At 38.7% G+C, this 22,384-nt stretch overlaps 1 protein-coding gene across 1 annotated transcript in view; it reads right to left on the reverse strand.

Moving 5' to 3' along the window:
* Positions 1–5,527: 5,527 nt before the first annotated feature.
* The window catches only part of LOC149414052 (uncharacterized), a 45,865-nt gene continuing 29,008 nt past the window's right edge, over positions 5,528–22,384 (reverse strand). The window contains exons 13-20 of the mRNA XM_089644103.1: positions 20,540–20,600; positions 20,194–20,297; positions 19,996–20,110; positions 19,077–19,225; positions 15,891–16,000; positions 7,609–7,723; positions 6,618–6,749; positions 5,528–5,710 (exon numbers count right to left, since the gene is read on the reverse strand). Of these exons, the coding sequence (XP_089500229.1) occupies positions 5,528–5,710; positions 6,618–6,749; positions 7,609–7,723; positions 15,891–16,000; positions 19,077–19,225; positions 19,996–20,110; positions 20,194–20,297; positions 20,540–20,600 (969 nt within the window). The remainder of the gene's footprint in view (positions 5,711–6,617; positions 6,750–7,608; positions 7,724–15,890; positions 16,001–19,076; positions 19,226–19,995; positions 20,111–20,193; positions 20,298–20,539; positions 20,601–22,384) is intronic.

Genomic DNA, 22,384 nt, shown 5'->3' on the forward strand with positions numbered 1-22,384 from the left:
CTGTTATATGTCAAATGGATATGGTTATATGTATTTTTACTATTACTTTTGTGAACTTGCAATCTTCAGAATATTATTTTTTTATTAACTATGTAGGTATGTAAAAGCCCAATGGGCGTATAAATAAATAAATTTAAAAAAAAGTTATTTTGTTTTCAACCACTTTTTTAGAATTAAGACATTGTGTCAACTAGTTTATCAACCTTCTTCAAGATAGCATTATTGAAAACTAACCTAAGTACTAAACGACTTTACACTAAACATAATGTAAGATTAACATAAAAAGAGAGATAAATCATACAATGTTGCGTGTTCACAAGCGAGCTGAACCACAACTTATTAAGAAATATTAGGTTGCTTCGTTCCTTTCCCATAATTCGTAGTTCGGCTCGCGTTCCGGTTCGCAAATGAATTTTTTTTATATATGTTTATTCAGTTTTTTTTTATTTGTACATTATTTTCTCTTACTTAGATCCTACAAAACTGATCAATCAGTTTAATTGTAAGAAATCTATAAGCAGCAATGATGAGGACAGAGCTTCAGGGAGCGTATGGGAGAGGGGTAAGGGGGGGGGGTGGAGGTTACATGATTACAATACACACTTATTTATTTACATCACCTTCACACCAAAACAGCAAAACACCCTACAAAACAATTCAAACGATACACAATACCCAAGCCAAAAATAAAGAACTTCTCCAAACTCCTTTTGCTAGAACCGCCTTTGGGCAAAGACATTTTAAATACACAGCTTTTAATCTATACAATACACTACCAGCCACGATTAGACAAACAGAGTCAATAACCAAATTCAAACATGAAATAAAGAAATGGATAACAAGTATTGGGCGCCCCACTATCGCAAACATCTGTAAACCAAATTACACGTAATCAATAAAAACAATTCAAATACAAAATAAAATATTAGAATCAACAATTTTATAAAAACCCCATCCAAATCTCCATCTCTTCTGTTTCCTGGGAGCTTTCTCCCCGACCAATCGGACCGTCGGACCAATGTAGCTCAAAATGCCCTTCCTCTTACCTAGAAAAAGACAAAATTAGAGACCAATGATTACACTATTCTAGTTTTGTACACGTAGTTAATAAATAAGTATTATTAAATTTCATAGATAGAATGAATTAAATACATTTTAACATATTTTAAGAAAAAGGGGACATTTATATTTCGCTACTAGTTATTGTTTGTGATGGATTCACTGTCGAACTTTTGAACCTTCTTATTTGGGAAACAATCGTGTTTTTGCAGTTTTTGTAGGGACGGAAAAAAACTTCTTAAGCGAGTTTCAGTGTAATATAAATTAGATATATACCTTCAGAATATTCCTTCAAATGAGGATTCCACACTGTTTTCACCTGGACTGCTCCGAACGATGAGGGATCTGTCGCTCAAAGAGTGGCAAGTCCATTGGGATAGGTCAAGCATGGGAAGATGGACTTTTTCCTTCTTTCCATCAGTTAAAAGCAGAATGGAAGGAGCCTTTCTAAACCTGGACCATCACATAACCCAGCTTCTCTCAGGACATGGGGAATTCAGGGGGAGGCTTTACAGCCTCGCCCTGTCTAACCATCCAAATTGTGCCTGTGGGAACACGTACCAGTCGGCTGAGCACATTCTGTGGCACTGTGAGATCATGATGGATGCAAGAGAGGAAATGCTCGATGGTTTGGATGTCATCATAAGACCGGTGTGGAACACCGATCTTGTCGCTAATAAGGTGAACTTAGAGTGTTTGAGGAAGTTTACTAGGATCTGGGTTGAGAGATGGTCTGAGCTTAGAGTCGCTGACTAATTGCAAACTCAGGAACCCTAGTGTACTGCGCCTGTACTTCCACGGATACTGCTCACTTTACTTTACCATACAAACTTGTATATTTTTTCTTTATCTCCTTGCTTGTCTCTCCTTTTTCTTCGTGCTTTTCTTTAATTCTTATGAGTCTCTCTTGTTTTTCAGGATTATTAATATGACTTTTTCTTATGTTCTTTAAATTTTTATACTCCTAATATATTGTTTATTTTGTTTCTCTTTCTTGAATTCCTGTCTTCAGGAAAATTTTATTTCTTTTACCTAGTTAGATACTGTTATTTTTTTTACTTTTATTTTCTGCAATGTATTTCAGGTGATTACTGAACTCCGTTGTTTGTCTGTGTTGTCTTTCTCTCTTCCCCAATTGGGGTTGGACCATGGGCCTTTGTCCCCGCATTCGCTCACCGGAGCTCTGTTAGTGTGGAACCTTGCCAAACATCTGCGCCACCCCTGAGGAGGGATGGTGGTCAGAGGGACGACTGTGCAGGTCTTGGTGCCTTCCGCCCTGCCTCCGACTACCCGACGCTTTTCTTCCCTAGGGTCTTTAGGGTATAATCCCTACCATCCCACACACTTCTTCGGGGCACTACCGGGAGGTCGGCTTAGGGGCGCGGCATCCGGACCCGTCTCAGTCTTCCCAACCACCACTAATCCCCTCACAGGACAGCCAGCTGCGAGGCGCTGAACCACCTTTCTTTTCTTTTTTCTTCTTATATTCTTATGCTTACAGGTCATCTGCTACTCAGTGACCACACGATATTCGTGATGGTTGCTGAATATGTCCTTTTTTACTTTTCTATTATCATTATCTTTTTATTTTTTTTACACTCTAACAATATGCTTCTCATCTCTTTTTTTTAATTCCAGGTTGGTGACACATCTACACTTTATAGTCTTTTCATTTTTTTTCTTGGTTTTGTCAAATGATTACGAATTCCACGTTCTCCAAACTGTCCATCTTTTTTCTGTTTTGTTGTTGTCTTTCTTAGTTGAGAAGCATTTATTGCTCTGTAGTAACTTACCTGTAAGCGCTCGCATACCGCTTCCTAACACTGTATGCGGGAACATTGAAGGTCTAGATTCTTTCTTATATTATGTAGAGTCGTTTACACAAAAAAATTAGATTCTTGTGAGAGCTCCGAAGGGGTGACCATAAGTCACCTATACCGGGGTGGGACAGCGGTGGGTTACTTCAATATACAAGAAAATAACTGATATAAATCATTGCCATATACTACAGTCAAATATTAGTAAGTTTAGAGATTGGTGCGTTCAAATAATTTATTTTTAAATGTAGTAAAGTGCAAAACCTTGACTTTCTTCAGAAACCAAAATCCTGTTTTATTCGAATATTCTATCAATAACATAGCTTAAGAAAGAGTCACTGAAATGAGAGATCTTGGAATTATTTTGGACAAAAAACTAAGTTTCACCAATATCACCACATCCATCAAATTGTGATCAAAGGTATGAAAACAGTAGGCTTCGTATTAAGAACAACTAACAACTTTAATTCTTTACAAGCCATTAAACTATTATACATATCTCTAGTAAGAAGTTTAATTGAATATAACTCAGTAGTTTGGTCTCCATCTTACGAAATTCACATTAACAACATTGAGCGAATACAAAAAAAAATTCTACGATTTATAAATTTTAAATTAAAAATCCCTGTCGAAGACTTAAAATACAACTTCTTATTAAATACTCTAACAATAGATACATTAGAAGATAGACGTAAAATAAACGATTTAACGTTCTTATTCAAAATACTTAACTCTAAATTCGACTGTTGTGAACTCCTGCAACTTATAAACATACATACACCCACAGTAACAACACGACAAAATACAATATTCTACAGCAGCACACATAAGCGTAACTACATTGCCCACTCTCCGATACAACGACTTCACACCATAGGAAATCATTACATACTTGGGTGATGTTGACATATTCAATACCAACTTGGCAAGTTTTGTGGATCATTTAAAACATTTATTTCAACAATACTCCTAAACACATCATGTAAACCTACAAATAGCTGTAATTTTCTGTTTTTGTTTCTTGTGTTTGTATGAATTGTTGCATAGCTTTTATCAAATGTAATTTTATTCTTATTTTTTATGTTTCAAAGTATCTGTCAAATTAAAATTATACTACCAACCATGTAAAAGCCCTCTGGGCGTTAAATAAATAAATATATATATTGTGCTGCCGACTTCAGAATAGGTGAGTACCGGCAAATTAATTAAATATATTGGTATTCCCTTCGGATAACTAATACTACCTCCCACTTCCCGAACCACAGAGCCGCTTTTGAAAGGCTTTTATCGACAATATGGGTAATACAGAATACACCAACACAAAATAAAAAAAAGGTTTCAGTCGGGATCAAAACAAAAGGTGCACTAATTTATTCAAAATTTAATAACATTAAACAAAAGTCAACATTAAAAAAATAATAATTTAATAACATTAAAAAAAGTCAACATTTACATAAAATAGTACTTAATAATATTCTAATAATTCACATAACTAAGACATGTGAACACCTCAGCATATGATGTTGTTCTCCTAGTGAGGTGTTCACAAAACACTAAAACATATTCATGATTCATTTGCACGCAGTATCTACCCATCATCCCCACCTTACTTAATGCGGTATTGTTGTCTAGAAAGTTATAGAATAGAGGGAAGTATGAGTACTGACAAGTAGTGAGAAGGCAACAAGTAACAAGAACTGAAGGACAGAATGCCAAACTGACTATAATCCAATTTCCAAGAGAGAGGAACAAGTTGTTCTTGGCCCTGGGTTGGCTGATTAGCTGCTAACTATCAATTACTTCATTTTAATCTCACCCAATGGTACATCCATTTTACACGCACAAATACAAATCGGCAACTACGATTTCTCAATAACCAGTTGGCCGATTGACCTCAGATTTGTTATATAACTTCAGTAAACTGTTTTTTTAAAGTAGCAGAATAAGGTCGATAACATTTTAATTTTACTTTATATTACTCAGATAGAAGTAAGAAAATTTTAAGTGAACCATTTTTGTACTTAAGTTCAGTATATGAAACAGTATTACAAAAATATGTTTTTCTTCTGTAAAACGTGTTTACAATTTAAAAACTACAACTGATTTTGATATTATTAAAACATAAAAAAACTAATTTTTATAGAAATAATATAGGTATGTACCTACATTCCATAATAAGTCATGTTTAAGTACCTTTAACTAATCCCAAGTATGCCTACCCACTGGCCTTGCCTGTGTGGGATTTTTGTAATACATGTTGTCCGGAAACTCATAGTACAAAGGGGAAACTGATGAACCTATCACAAAAGTATTTTTTTTATTAGGTATGTGAGTTTTTATTTTCGAGTAAATCGAGTCAGAAGTTGGAATTTATATTTTTTTTAATTGGTAGTATTTTAAAATGTGTCGAAGCTTCGGCCCGGCTACAAAAGGTTAAAAAAATGTAATAAAAGAATTGAATTGAAAACCAGAGGATTTTTTGGGTTTTTTATGTGACGTAGATGCGCCAATTTACCGCTTGTACTACAAGTTTCCAGACACCATGTATACACGGGGGGGGGTATTAGGGCAACTGCCCCCCTCAACTAATTCTATTGATACCATTATATGCAGAGTGAAAAAAAAAATTACAAATTGCTTAAAACACGGTCCTAAACAACAACACCGCTTTCAGGCCACACAATACCCTCTATCCAAGGGACAAAGGTAGATATCCGCGTATTGGTCAATGTGCAGGGTGAATTCTTATTCCAAGATGCCAACCCCACCAGCAGGTGAGTACAGGCCACCCTGGGGCTGTTGGTTATAGTCAGCGGGCTGCCGTAGTACCAGATCTGAGAACAAATAAAGTGATAAGGTGAACACACTTCAAATGTCAGATTATTAATTCATTTTAATTAATTAATCGCTTCTTTAAAACCGGTAGGAAGTCAGTGTTTACATTCATGGTCAATGGAAATGGTTTGGTTAAGCTAACCTAACCTAATCCTAGTAGTTCTGTGAATAAAAGTCCTCGCTCCCAAAAAATATGTTTTCGTTTTTCTCTCATTAAATAAAAATTTCTTCTGAAAACTTAAGATTTGTAAGAAGGTACTTATATACCTACCTACTTAATCATATAATATGAAAAAGTTACCCAAATGATAATCCACGGGAGGAATTAATTAAGGAAGTCGTTTCTCCTTAAAAGTAGATACATTCCGAGAGAAGAGAGCAATCAGAAGAAGAATAAGGACGGGTTGTTTCGCGGAATAATAACAATTTCAAAGTTGGTTTTCATGTTCCCTGTAGGTTCTATTCAAGTTCTTTTATTATATCATTATTGGCCAAGGGCTTCACAAAGCTAAAATACTAACAGAAAATGAATAGAACCTTCACAGAACTTGAAAATAAACTTTGAAATTTGATGAATTGTTCAAATTCTGTGAAACAACCCGTCCTTTGAGATTGAATGTTACATTACATAATATAGACATTATTATGAAATTAAAACTAAATTTTATATGCAAAATGATTATGTGTTATGTTAATTAAATTAAAAAAAAATGGAAACCTGTAGACAAGCTGCCATGGGGCAGGTAGCGGGACTACTCTTGTAGACAAGCTACCATGGCAGCGGACTACTCTTTTGTTATTTATAAAATTCTTGTTATATCAATGTTTTATTATCAAAATATTAAATAATAAAAAACATCCTTGTTATAATGAGCTTGGTGTACAATACATCCCAGCGTTACATACCTCACATACTCCAGCTGTGTTGACTGGGCGGCTGCAAATCTTCAGGTCATGTTTTATGCCGGCAGGGTGTCCATACCTGCCAGCGGAGAATGTTCTAGAGCACTCCTCCTGAGATACTCTCTGCATTGTCGTCTGAAATGTTGAAAAACGTACCAACTAATTGTTTTATCCAATGAGAACAATCCGTCTAGTATTACAATGTGAAGTGAGGTTTTGAAAAAATGTATTTTTTAATGTAAATATTACACAAGTCTCTCAACTACTCCCAACCGTCTAGAACCAGTGGGACTATGACATCCCCAATTGAGGAAGTGGGGAGGCGAAGAAGATGAAGAAGAGGAAGGTGGGGAAGTACCTGATCTGGTCACCAAACACGACCAAAGCCATTTCAAGATACATTCGATCCGGATGAAGATCTTTCACCAGGGCGATACTAAGAGTATATTCCACTCTGGAACGTGCCACAAATAGGTATATATGTACATTACTTTTATTAAATTAATAATTTATCGTGAAATTAACGCGAGGATTTGAAGCAGCTACTTCTAAGTGTGTGCTTTAATCAACATTTCATTTGTCCTCTTCAGAGTGGTAGAAATACCATAAACATGTGGAGATCGGAAAAGAATTCAATAATGTAAGCTTTGTGGAAAAGTTTTATAAAGGGACCCTAAGATGGGTTTGACATGTAGAGCGAATGTACGGAGAAAGGAGTGGATGGGAGAAGGAGTCTGGGACTCCCAAGGTAGACATGGCAAGTACTTGGGTTATCTCAAGATTCAGATTAACAGAACCTATGTATGAATGTGCATAAAGCGAGGAGTGTGTGTTAAAACAGAGTTGTGTGGCGGTCCCTCCTCTCTGCCTACCCCTGCGGGGTTAGATATCTATTTAAACAAATGTACATTTAGTACCAGCCACAGCTGTCTATAATATAGTTATCACATCATCGGTCATTGTTCATTCTGAAGGCAGAGAAATGTGTTCTAACCTTGTGGGGAGGTGCGGCGAGTGAGCCATCCCACCCAGTGAGGAGGAAGCCACTGTCAGGAAGAGTTGTGCCGGTGTGGAGACAGACTGGGATTATTCTGCTTGTGAATGTTACCCTGAAATTTATATAATTTATTTCTGTAAAACTGTGAAGTGGTAGTGCAATGCAATAATATTCCCTAATCCTTTAGGTGCGGTATGCCGATATTCCTGCATGACGCATGACGCATGACACTCGTGAGACCCTGTCACCTGTTATTTGACATTGGAAATAATGGTAATAAAGTAACAATAAATTATAAAATTTCATAAAAATAATAAATATCGTGACATTACTTTTCAACAGATTATTGACTGTAACATTGTAATAATAATTACAAATAGGTTCTAATGTCAGTTGTGACTCTGTCCGTAACTCTGGTTCAATGAACTCCAGAACTTTGATTTATTTTAGGGGTGTTATGCCATGTTACGCTACCTCCTTCTTTAGCCCACTTCGGACAGCATTACAGTAATTACAAATAAACATGTAATTTCACATTCGATTACACATCTGCCCCGATGGTGGACACTATAATGCTGTCCGAAACGTTGGCTAAAGAAGGAGGTATAATACCCCAAAAAGAAACTGTAATTTAAAGACGTGAAAATTAAAAATCATATCCAGAACTTTGGTTTTGAATTTAAGTGTCATTATTTTCAAAATTGGAACTGATTTGTTGAGAATTCAGACTATCTGCGATGTTTCAAGGGTCTGCGCTAGGTATATATCACAGTTTCCACCCTTGTATGCGCGCGAGTTCCCTACAGAGCATCAGACCATGTGAAGCAACAGTGGGCCTGTTCCGCTAGCAGGGCATGTAGCAAGAATGGAAGATAGGACAGGACATAGGAGTGTTTGTTGGTCGACCTACACTGAGGTGGCACTATACAGGTGGAACTATTCCTGCTAATAAGTTATAAGGAACCGGCGTTGCTTGAACTAACCCTTGTATGCGCGCGAGTTCCCTACAGAGCATCAGACCATGTGAAGCAACAGTGGGCCTGTTCCGCTAGCAGGGCATGTAGCAAGAATGGAAGATAGGACAGGACATAGGAGTGTTTGTTGGTCGACCTACACTGAGGTGGCACTATACAGGTGGAACTATTCCTGCTAATAAGTTATAAGGAACCGGCGTTGCTTGAACTAACCCTTGTATGCGCGCGAGTTCCCTACAGAGCATCAGACCATGTGAAGCAACAGTGGGCCTGTTCCGCTAGCAGGGCATGTAGCAAGAATGGAAGATAGGACAGGACATAGGAGTGTTTGTTGGTCGACCTACACTGAGGTGGCACTATACAGGTGGAACTATTCCTGCTAATAAGTTATAAGGAACCGGCGTTGCTTGAACTAACCCTTGTATGCAAGCGAGTTCCCTACAGAGCATCAGACCATGTGAAGCAACAGTGGGCCTGTTCCGCTAGCAGGGCATGTAGCAAGAATGGAAGATAGGACAGGACATAGGAGTGTTTGTTGGTCGACCTACACTGAGGTGGCACTATACAGGTGGAACTATTCCTGCTAATAAGTTATAAGGAACCGGCGTTGCTTGAACTAACCCTTGTATGCGCGCGAGTTCCCTACAGAGCATCAGACCATGTGAAGCAACAGTGGGCCTGTTCCGCTAGCAGGGCATGTAGCAAGAATGGAAGATAGGACAGGACATAGGAGTGTTTGTTGGTCGACCTACACTGAGGTGGCACTATACAGGTGGAACTATTCCTGCTAATAAGTTATAAGGAACCGGCGTTGCTTGAACTAACCCTTGTATGCGCGCGAGTTCCCTACAGAGCATCAGACCATGTGAAGCAACAGTGGGCCTGTTCCGCTAGCAGGGCATGTAGCAAGAATGGAAGATAGGACAGGACATAGGAGTGTTTGTTGGTCGACCTACACTGAGGTGGCACTATACAGGTGGAACTATTCCTGCTAATAAGTTATAAGGAACCGGCGTTGCTTGAACTAACCCTTGTATGCAAGCGAGTTCCCTACAGAGCATCAGACCATGTGAAGCAACAGTGGGCCTGTTCCGCTAGCAGGGCATGTAGCAAGAATGGAAGATAGGACAGGACATAGGACTGTTTGTTGGTCGACCTACACTGAGGTGGCACTATACAGGTGGAACTATTCCTGCTAATAAGTTATAAGGAACCGGCGTTGCTTGAACTAACCCTTGTATGCAAGCGAGTTCCCTACAGAGCATCAGACCATGTGAAGCAACAGTGGGCCTGTTCCGCTAGCAGGGCATGTAGCAAGAATGGAAGATAGGACAGGACATAGGAGTGTTTGTTGGTCGACCTACACTGAGGTGGCACTATACAGGTGGAACTATTCCTGCTAATAAGTTATAAGGAACCGGCGTTGCTTGAACTAACCCTTGTATGCAAGCGAGTTCCCTACAGAGCATCAGACCATGTGAAGCAACAGTGGGCCTGTTCCGCTAGCAGGGCATGTAGCAAGAATGGAAGATAGGACAGGACATAGGAGTGTTTGTTGGTCGACCTACACTGAGGTGGCACTATACAGGTGGAACTATTCCTGCTAATAAGTTATAAGGAACCGGCGTTGCTTGAACTAACCCTTGTATGCGCGCGAGTTCCCTACAGAGCATCAGACCATGTGAAGCAACAGTGGGCCTGTTCCGCTAGCAGGGCATGTAGCAAGAATGGAAGATAGGACAGGACATAGGAGTGTTTGTTGGTCGACCTACACTGAGGTGGCACTATACAGGTGGAACTATTCCTGCTAATAAGTTATAAGGAACCGGCGTTGCTTGAACTAACCCTTGTATGCAAGCGAGTTCCCTACAGAGCATCAGACCATGTGAAGCAACAGTGGGCCTGTTCCGCTAGCAGGGCATGTAGCAAGAATGGAAGATAGGACAGGACATAGGAGTGTTTGTTGGTCGACCTACACTGAGGTGGCACTATACAGGTGGAACTATTCCTGCTAATAAGTTATAAGGAACCGGCGTTGCTTGAACTAACCCTTGTATGCAAGCGAGTTCCCTACAGAGCATCAGACCATGTGAAGCAACAGTGGGCCTGTTCCGCTAGCAGGGCATGTAGCAAGAATGGAAGATAGGACAGGACATAGGAGTGTTTGTTGGTCGACCTACACTGAGGTGGCACTATACAGGTGGAACTATTCCTGCTAATAAGTTATAAGGAACCGGCGTTGCTTGAACTAACCCTTGTATGCAAGCGAGTTCCCTACAGAGCATCAGACCATGTGAAGCAACAGTGGGCCTGTTCCGCTAGCAGGGCATGTAGCAAGAATGGAAGATAGGACAGGACATAGGAGTGTTTGTTGGTCGACCTACACTGAGGTGGCACTATACAGGTGGAACTATTCCTGCTAATAAGTTATAAGGAACTAACCTAGGAGATGGGGAAGAGGAAGGTGGGAAAGTACCTGGCTGTTCAGATCTGGTCACCAAACACGGCTAAAGCCATCTCAAGCAACGTTTCAATTCTGAATGGTAGTCTTACACCAGGGCGATACTGAGAGTATATTCCACTCTAGAAAGTACTGCAAATGTGCTACATAATAAAATATTAAAATAAGATTTACTATTTGAACCTCCGACCTCCGGATTGCTAGTCGAGAGCCTTAGCACTCGACCACGGTGGCCGTCAGATTGGTAATTGTAATAGCAAATGGTCTTTAATTGAAATTCCAGTCGTACCCATGAACTTATTTATTTTGTGATTTTTACTAACATTATTCCAATGTTTTGTATAATTATGAAAAGCTTACTGTCTGTCAAGCTGCAGAAGGGCGATGCTGTTATACACTATAGAGTAAGTACTGTTGTATAGTGGGTGGACGTGTGTTTTTATCACATTGTATATAGCGTCAGGGTTGTACCGAGGTGTAAAGTTCCCCCCCAATCCGACGAAGTTGACCCGCTCTAAGCTGAAACAAAAGAAGTGCAGGTTATATTAACATTGCCATGTGCATCTTAAGTAGGTCTAATTGTCTAATACAGGGGTGCTCAAACGGTCGATCGCGATCGACCGGTCGATCGCGAGTGATTTTTGAGTCGATCTCGAGAAAAATTTCCCATTTTCTTTCATTTTGTCTTCTTTTTTTATTATTTATTTGTAGGTTGTAGAATTCAAAATATCGCAATCGACTAACTGATGAACATATGTCATCGTGCTTGCGATTAGCACCCGGTAATTACGTATCATCGTATGAAAAGTATGCTGAGGACATGCAGTGCCACGCTTCAACATCGAAAGTCATTATTCAGTTAAGTTTAGAAACTAGAACTCGTTTTTTTTTTGTAAGAACCAATAAACTTGCAATTTTGAATAAATATAAGTTTTTTTATTGACTTTTTAGTGCAGACCTCCACCTACCTTGACTAAAAAAATGCATAATGCCAACTAATTTCTATCGTTCCTCCAAATTCTATGTGGATTCGTGGCCATGCAATTATGCAACGTCCCTATATATATACACTTATACCTGCGTCACGATACACCCTACCTACATAGACGACAATCCTGCATCACACATACTTTCAGCCTCTCAGAGTCGATCGATCGGAATTTAATAATATTGAGGTAGATCGCCAGCAGTTCAAGTTTGAGCACCCCTGGTCTAATACAATCACTACGTCATCTGAGATTCACCACCATCATATATTTGTTATGGTTTTATATTTCAAAGGAAAACCGCTGATTCAATTCAATTCAATTTTTCATTATTTTAAAAACATTACAAAATCGTTAATTTCAAAGCGTCTTAAAATAAATTGCATTCATATAAGTCGGTACATACATACTCGTATTACAAAGCAGAATTTAGTGTAGCTATACACTATGGTGTATAATTTGTAAACATGGAGTGAAAAATAAAATAACTGCGTACCATACTAGCGACAACAAATATGCTGTTTAAAAGCAACTTCTTAAAAACTAAATATATATATGTCGATATCGGAATTGATTCTGTTCTACTACTGACTCATCTCGCTAACTTTACTCTTCAAACAGAGAGAGAGAGTTCTTAAGGCTCCGTAGTAAGCGTTCAAAAAGATGAAGAAGATTGTTTGAAGGGAGATATGAAACGACAATAATTTTGCGAAAATTGTTAAAATATTTAATGAAACACGATTCGTTTAGTAAGAATTCTTTCTAAAAATGCCTAAGTTGCATTTAAAGAATCACTGTGTATTTTTTAATACCTACGACATGTTAAATAACAGAACAAAATTGGTCTGTTATCATTTTCGGAGCACACTTTGAGATTTTTTTCGATCGATGGAATTTCGTAAAGTTACCGTTTCGACTCAAATGTATAAATATTATCTTCAAAAACAATATATATTTTTTAGAAACTCTAAATGTTAAAGTGTTCAAGAGAAATGTGTTATAAATTGGTGGAAATACGGAATGCGTGGCTTAAAACCAGTCGGGTCATGTGGTGCTATATCTGTCACCAAATGACAAATCCTCATGAAACTAACTTCTCATCTCCTTTTCTACTATGGTCAGACATATAATATAAACAGAATAATAAGAAGGAGTCACGGGCGGCCGCGGGGAGGAAACCGGCGGAACTTTCATACATATATAAATCTACAGTTTTATTCCGAAATCGGTGAAATTTTGCACACTTTACCTTCATAACAAGAGGAAGGCTACAGTCTACATAAGATTTAGAAAAACTCTATGGAAAGCCTATGGTACATCAGCGAGTATATTTTTATAAAATGGTTGGTCTGTGGTTGTGTTATGATAGTTATTCAGCCAAGAATATTTAGTTTATTTCTGTTCGAAAGTGGTTTTATGTTTTTATCATCAAAACAAGCGAATTTGTAAAAGAGCTATTTTTTTATAAATAATTAGCAGTACCCCGCCACGCGTTGCTGTGGTTTAGTCTGTCTGTGTAGATAGAGAAACAATGGCGCATGTTGCTTTTACGTCCAACAGATGGCGTTGTTTTAAGAAGAAAACATGTTTTACCTGTCACAGGTGACATCTATATGCTATAGGTATATAAAAACGAATGCGTATTCGAATGCGACGTTGTTTCAAAATAACAAAGCAATCAGAAGAACTTTCGGAGACTTAAGATTTTAAACAAATTAACATTTTCGTTTTTATTTATATAAATAGATTTGCAGGGAAGGGACCTTTAAGTCTTGAATTAGTCTGATAGTGGGGGGGGGGGGGGGGGGGGGGTAATTAAAAATATTTTTTATTAATATTTTGTGGAATGTTTTGAATGTACCTCCCCCGAGAATGATTCAGGGAGAAATAAATGGTTCTACTCTAAAATTAAATATTTATCTTAGCCCGTTGTCCAACGGGTCGGTAAGGAATCGAAATAAACCGAGTGCTATAAAACCCTGTGTCGTTTGGTTACTGATCCGTGGGACGACGGGCTTATTCTTTTAAAAACTATACAATCATTTTGTTATCCTTTGTACTGTTTGTAATTTCCACTTCATATAATACCAATGTATTTAACATTAGGTTTAACGGTAAGCACAGAGCAGTCAGGCTTACATCATTTGAATGTATATTACAGTTATATGAGTGTATACCAGTGGCGGTCCGTGACTTTTCAGTTAACTAGCTAGAGTGGTTGGCAAATGGCTAAGGATTGACAAAAACGATATTTTCTAATAATTCAAAATCAGAAATATCAATAAAAAAACCACATTATTAAACTAGGCCTCGGGAAAATAATTTCACTGTTGTCGGTTATTTTGAGGAAAGAAAGTAATTCTTGAAGAGCGTCTTGAAGAAACCCATATCTTAGGAGGGAACAAACACAGCCAAGCTGTAGAATTAAAAAGAAAACAAATCTTTGAAACAACCTGTTCTCTTGTGACAAATGTGATAACTTTGTAAAAATATTTGGCGGGTCTCACGGCTATGCGTCGGTGCCAAAGGATCTATGACGCTCGTTCCCCGGAGCATCTTCCATTGAAATACCGGTACTCACTTGTAATACTTGTATCCCAAATACAACGGAAACACTCCAAAAGCAATCTGTATCTCTTAAAGTTACTGGAGGTCTAGCACGGTCAGTCGATAAAGCCATATGTCATATATGGTCAACAATTGATAAGAAATGATCCGACGGCCGATAAACATATTTTAGGCCTCCATAGCATCAGATAAGCTTCGTTTAACTGTCAATATACACATCTTCTTTAATAATGTCGTTCGTTATGCTAAATTACTGGCTTATTAACGAACAGAGTTGAACTAACGAAGCTCTTAGAATTGGAAAAGAAGTCGTATACGCGGTGAATTGAGGCGGGTATGGGTACCGCCGCCCCGAGAACTATTTATTACATAACAAACACCTCTGTCATAGGTCACCCCAAATGTTTCGCAACGTTTGGTGACTTAGCAGGGGTGCCCGGTTCATCAGGTTTATCGGTGTCTTAGCGGCAGATGTGTCTGCCCACCAACTGCATGGCAGGCCGGATCGGGAGAGACTGGTTGACGGAGACCTTTGACTTCTCCAGCAGGACTCTCCCGGAACATTGCCTCGCACCGCAGTGGGAGGGATGGATTCATAACTAACCCCCAGATTCCTATTCACCCCTTGTACCTTTCTCCTTGCCATAACTTCCCATCCTTCCTTTCCTAAAAAGACGCCCCACACAGCATCCCCAAAGAGGGGAACTATTTTTCTCCGGGCCTCCTGTGTGAAGCTAATAGTAAGCATAATTTCTTCTGAAGTCATAAGATTTATTAGTAGATATTTAATACGTGTTTACTTATAAAACAAATATGTGGTTTTTGTACCGTTTTTTAAATTTCAAATAAGGACTTATACAAAAAGGTCACTAACTCAATGACATTTCTGTTTTCAAATATTCTTCAGGCAGGTAGGTGCTACAATATTGAAAAAATGCAAATAAGGAAGTAAACACGACAATTTTACATAAAAAGTAATCTTTACTGAATAATTAAAACGGCCACCATTCTGAACCCAAAACTAAACATACAGACAGATGAAATGCAAAACGGTCGAGTTAAAACAGGACTTGGCAACGCTCAATTCATTCAATTATGTGAGGTAAATTCTTTAGTTCGCCGCTTATACCACGAGTTTCCAGACACCGTGTATACCACAAGTTTGTGAAATATCGTTTAAAATGCGCTTAATTCTTTAAAGTGAGATTGTTCAAATATCAAATATCAAATCATCGTTGCAGTCATTATTACAAGGAGTTGAATTTTTAAATGAAGAAACAATAAACTCACCCAATCCATGTAATGGTGGATGCAGAGCACAGCACCCACCTGTCACTCAGTAATGTAACTGGATACCTCCACCAGGAGATCTCTTCTCTCCGACCTGTTCCAATATGTCCCTGGGAACACAACACAACTTCATATTAATCTCTAAGCAAGTGTTGTTTCAAATTGCTCGCTAAATGTTTGCTGATTTTCGTTTTTTCATTTGATTTGTTCATTTTTTACTGCCAACCATCTGGAATCAGTGACACTGTGGCATCCCAACCAACCATCTGGAACCAGTGACACTGTGGCATCCCAACCAACCATCTGGAACCAGTGACACTATGGCATCCCAACCAACCATCTGGAACCAGTGACACTATGGCATCCCAACCAACCATCTGGAACCAGTGACACTATGGCATCCCAACCAACCATCTGGAACCAGTGACACTATGGCATCCCAACCAACCATCTGGAACCAGTGACACTATGGCATCCCAACCAACCATCTGGAATCAGTGACACTATGGCATCCCAACCAACCATCTGGAACCAGTGACACTATGGCATCCCAACCAACCATCTGGAACCAGTGACACTATGGCATCCCAACCAACCATCTGGAACCAGTGACACTATGGCATCCCAACCAACCATCTGAAACCAGTGACACTATGGCATCCCAACCAACCATCTGGAACCAGTGACACTATGGCATCCCAACCAACCATCTGGAACCAGTGACACTATGGCATCCCAACCAACCATCTGGAACCAGTGACACTATGGCATCCCAACCAACCATCTGGAACCAGTGACACTATGGCATCCCAACCAACCATCTGGAACCAGTGACACTATGGCATCCCAACCAACCATCTGAAACCAGTGACACTATGGCATCCCAACCAACCATCTGGAACCAGTGACACTATGGCATCCCAACCAACCATCTGGAACCAGTGACACTATGGCATCCCAACCAACTATCTGGAACCAGTGACACTATGGCATCCCAACCAACCATCTGGAACCAGTGACACTATGGCATCCCAACCAACCATCTGAAACCAGTGACACTATGGCATCCCAACCAACCATCTGGAACCAGTGACACTATGGCATCCCAACCAACCATCTGGAACCAGTGACACTATGGCATCCCAACCAACCATCTGAAACCAGTGACACTATGGCATCCCAACCAACCATCTGGAACCAGTGACACTATGGCATCCCAAATTGCGGTGTGTTGTGAAGCTGAAGGTAGTGGGAAGGGGAACGAGATGCAGAAGAGAAAAGTACCTGCCTATCCAGATATAATCACGTATGACCGTGTTAAAAATAAGGAAATTGTCACCAAACACGACTAAAGCCATTTCAAGCAGCGTAACAGTTATGATTAAACTGTACTTGTATATTATATACTATTTTAAATGAATACATAATAACACAACTTGACCAGCACATACCGGGATTTGAACCCGCGACCTCCGGATTGCTTGTCGGGTGCCCTGGACTGGCCGGAGATGGTAGGGCTATATCACTTGAAGTAAAATATCGTAAAACATCTCAGTATTGCCCCGGTGGAAGGCCATCAGAATGGAAACTTTGTTTGAAATGGCTTTAGCCATGTTTAATGGCTACCTGTTCCCCACTTCATTACCTTCAGCATCATAATAACATCTACCCTGATGATGGAAACTGTAATGCTGTCCGAAACTTTGGATAAAGTAGGAGGTAGCGCAACATGGCGTAATGCCCCAAAAAGAAATCACCGTAATTTAAAGAAGTAATTGACATGTTAGTTTGGGTGTATAATATTAATAGAAAAACAATAAATTAAATTGAATATAAATATTTTAAATACACATGATTATTAATTATTATTTATCATTTGATCCCGTGACCACCGAATCCAGAGCCAAGGATTGTACCCGCCTGCCGATGTTTTTAGTTCCTTTCTATTAATGGTCTTTCATTTTTGTTTAAAAAGTTTAGTTTTTCTCCAACATACTTAATTAATAAAAAAATACATTTAAAAAAAATTTCGTAAGAATTTTTAAAAATAATGTGTTCTAAACATGTCATAAAATAAGCGTGAAAATTCGTTTATTAAACATGATAAAACAAATATTGATTTGGAGAGAAACGTGCGTTACAAATTGATGACCACTTACCAACCGAGTTTGGAGATAACTAAAGTACAAAATAATGACACGTGGAAAGTTAACATCCCCAAAATACATAAATGTATTGCAATGAATAAGCAAATAGTTGGGATGTACGCGTCTATTTGAATGTTGCTTATTTCAAGAACGACGGTCTCTCGTGTCTAGGATGAATGCAGTTAGTATATACTTGACTGGCCACGCACTAGGCAGCCAACATGATCTGCAATGTGTATTAGGGCTCTATGGAAGCCAAATATCGTCGGCTGTGGAAGCCAGCCTCAAATGTGACTAGGGTACATGTGTGTGGATGCCTCAGTCCTCAGTCCTCACGCACTTATCGTGGCAGCCAGTAGAACTGGTGATATTGGCTGCTACAAGCTACAACTGGGTGCTGCTTTATAGGGCGGCTGCCTGGTGAGCAGCCAGCCCAACTCTAAGGTGATAGTGTTTCAAAGTGTAAAAATAGTCATATGTTAATAGCAATGTAATATAGTTGTGAGTGATGAATACTTGGAACAGGTGGATGAGTTTGTTTAATTGGGAAGTGTGTTTAGGAGAGGCTTAGGACTATTTAAAATACAGCAAAAATCAGATATTTTATCAAAAATTGTATTTTTTTACCACTACAAAGTTAGTTAATCAGCATTTTGAAAAGACGCAGAAATTGTTTATGCCTACAGGACGTTAAATAATAGAACTGGAGTATTTATTTCCACCAAGGGAATATCATATTATTTCTTTATCTTGACGCTTCGATGGTTTGGGCATGTAGAGCGGATAAACGAAGAAAGTAGTGTAAAGAGAACATACGACGTGGAAGTTACTTGAGTCGGGTCGGGTCAAAAGTCAGAATAACGAAGGAGTATGTGAGATGAATTATGAATGTGAATAAAGCAAGGAGTGTATGCGAGAGTATTGTAACGGTCTATTCTCTCTGCCTACCCCTGCCAGGAAACGGCGTGAAGGCTAGTTAGTCATTTCAAGAAATTAATTAATATATAATAAATAAAGCTATCTAATGTCTGAAACTTACTAAGTACGGGACCTCGGCGGCAGTCCTCATGGGAGTCCTGTGATATTCTATGTTGGAGTCTGGTGTGTGCAGAGGACACAGGTTTCCCCGAGTCCAACCGAACCTTGTTTCTTGACACGGGAATTTTTTTTCCGACAGCTTTATGCAGTCTGTAGAGGAAACAAAAAAATTATCAGATGTGTATATTAATATAATGTTTCTTGTTTCATTACCTCAGCCAACTAAATTTGAACGTATGATTTAATAAAGTTAAAACGTTAATTTTTACACTTACGCTGAAGGAAAAACACAAAAATTATTTTTGCGGATGTGTTGTTTAGTAGGAGGTCTCGAAATAATAAATTGAAAGTGCCCTACTTAAAGTTAGAAAAACTCTATTATTATGTCTAATGAGGGAACTTTGAAAAAAAGTAACAGTTTTATCGTATAACCTACTATTTGATAGTTTTATTTTTATATATTAAATAATTAATCAATTTACAGTGCAATGTATTAGAGAGTATAATCAATGTTAACTAAAATAATTCATACAATTAGTTTTCACTGCTTTTGATTTTTTAATGTTCCTCTTCTATAGAAGCTGGCGCTTGTGTCTAGAAAAGTGGTTAGCATCAAGATTAAGAATATTTAGTGTTTGTAATTATGAATATTAAAATTTATAATTAATTCAAAAAACAGTTTCATCATTTTGGTATTTTTACATTGAACTTCTCTTTAATTGCTTTTAGTAGGTGTTTATCGTTTTCTTTCGTACAACCTTCTATTGCATAGTTTTAATTTGAGAAAATACAAAAATAATTATTAACTTTGAAACTATGTATTAGGTGTATTTACAAATAAACTATAAAAAAAATGAAACACGTTTTCAGACATGCAACATAATTTTCGAATATTTGTGGTCAGGTTTAGCAATACTCACAGTCTGTGGCCTTGGAACCAATCGATAGCTCAGTGACAAGTCCCTTCGGCAGCGGCGGACAGGCAGCCTCCGCGCAGCACACCAACTCCGACTCGTTATCAGTCAAGTCACATTTCTGTAAGCAAAGGAAGGTCATGTTAGGGGCGCAAAGTCAAATATGTTGTTATTGTCAGAGACACATTAAGGGAGGAAAAGTACCTGTGGTAAAATGCCTTTACTGGCGGCCTCCTTCGCTGTCTGACAGTTGGCGAATGGTCTGCACACTCCCACAGTCCCCATGTTCTTCATAGTGCAGTTCATCCCTTCAAACAAACAGATACACCAGGGTTAAACAATACAACACAACATGACGATGAATATTCTACCCGCAATCCAGATTCCGATTGATGTTTTAGGGTCTACGGTAAGATTGTCATCAAAAATTCAGAAGACTAGCTGCCCTTTGCAATGACGGTATTGTGGTGATGAGTGAGCCAAGGAAATAAACGAGCCACCGCATCGCCTACTGGATTTCTAAATGATAATTAAGTTCTGGGTACTTTACCTTCAACCACTGTCACCAGAGGGCAGCAGACAATCTGAATGGTGTCCACTAATGCGCTAATCTGAAACAAAAAATTAAGTCTTAGGACGGGTTGTTTCGGAGAATTTGAGGAATTCATCAAATTTAAACATGCATTGTGTTTTTAATTAATAAAATGTTTGTTTTTTAATTTCATAATCATGATTAGGATGTAACCATATACTTCCTAAGAAATCCTTAATTTGAAAATAAATTTTCACAAAATTATGCTTGCTCCTTACTATATATTAGTGCGCCCTACTGTCGAATTTGGCAGCCATCTCTGGTCCGGAGCCCCTAAATACCTGAAAAAACCCTTGACTTTGTGCAAAAACGGGCGGTCCGTTTGATAAATTCCCCAATCTTAACAAACGGACTGCAATCTTTAGAGCACAGGCGTCAGGTAGGTATGCTGTCCTTGTTCTATCGGTATTACAATGGAAGATGCTCTGAGGAACTAGCGTCATTGATCCCTTCGGCACCGGTGCGTAGTTGGGATACACGCCAAACGCGTGCCCAACATTTGTACACGGTTGACACTTGTCACATGAGAACGGGTCGCTTCTACGATTCGTTCTTAAGTTCAACAGCTCGGCTGTGGAACGAACTGCCGGCCTCTGTGTTTCCTCCCTCCTACAACATGGGACTCTTCAAGACCCATGCTCACTCCTTCCTCTCCACAAAAAGACCCTCCACACAGCATCCCCAAAGATGACATAGGCCCTGAAGGAAATTATTTTCTTCAGGGCCTCCTGTGTGGAGTTAATATTAAAAAAAAAACAATAAAGTGATATGTTTTTCCAAATGTACACTCCTATTCCACCCACAAGCAAATGTTTTTAATGGAAGAGCAGTATCAATCGGATGTTTCAAAATAACCCATTGCAAAACCTAATTATTATGTTTTGCATAATGTTACTGAGATTTAAAGACGGTGAAAGAGAAAAATACAGAGAAATTAAGAATTTAAATCTACACCAACTATTGAGCCAAGACCTCTCCTCCGGGAAGAATGCAATGTTGCCGCATCACGTTACATTCTTCGATGTTATTAAAACTAAAACAAAAAAAACTTAACAAGTTTTAAGAAAAATCTGAAACTTATATGGCCAAGATCATCCTTAACGCGTGAAAACTAAATTTATAAATAAAACAGAAAAACGGAAAACCTGATCTAGCATTGCTGCACAGGATGACACAGTATTTAAACAATTTTGGTTTTTCCGCAGTGGCTAATATGAGTGTCAAGATGGGTTTATTGTTGCATTCATTTCTATGTTCCTGATGGATATCTTCTTCATGGACTGTTGTATCTCCCGGCTGCGGGACTAACTTACCAATAGTCTTAATACTCATAGACTCATAATCAAGGTGGGAGGGCATTCTTGTTGTTGAATCGAATCACTCCGGATTTCGAAATGTGTGTTTTTATTTACTACAGAAGTGATTCCGTACTGCGAGCGCTAATCCCTTTATGGCCGGTATTTCAATAGTTGTAATATTTATTGAAATTAATGTGGTTTTCAACTTTAATTTTGGTAAGTTCACAGTGGAGCTGAGAAAACCAAGATAAAATCCTGCCTTTTCTAAACGAAGAGGTGATGGATTTGCCATGGGAACAATGTGATTAGAAAAGCAACCCAATCTAATGGATATCTACACACTGAATCCTATCTACATCTACAGCAGAAAAGAGGACGAATCAATACATTGGTGACCCGAACGAACAGAATACAAGTACATCCGAAAGTGGGATTGGAGTTTTTAAAGCTCACCGACGCTTTAGGTCAAATTATTTTCTTTTGTAGTTTTTTTTTATCAATAGAA

This window comes from Hesperophylax consimilis, chromosome 20 (assembly GCF_061612785.1).
Source record: "Hesperophylax consimilis isolate HC1 chromosome 20, BYU_Hcon_1.0, whole genome shotgun sequence".
NCBI lineage: Eukaryota > Metazoa > Arthropoda > Insecta > Trichoptera > Limnephilidae > Hesperophylax > Hesperophylax consimilis.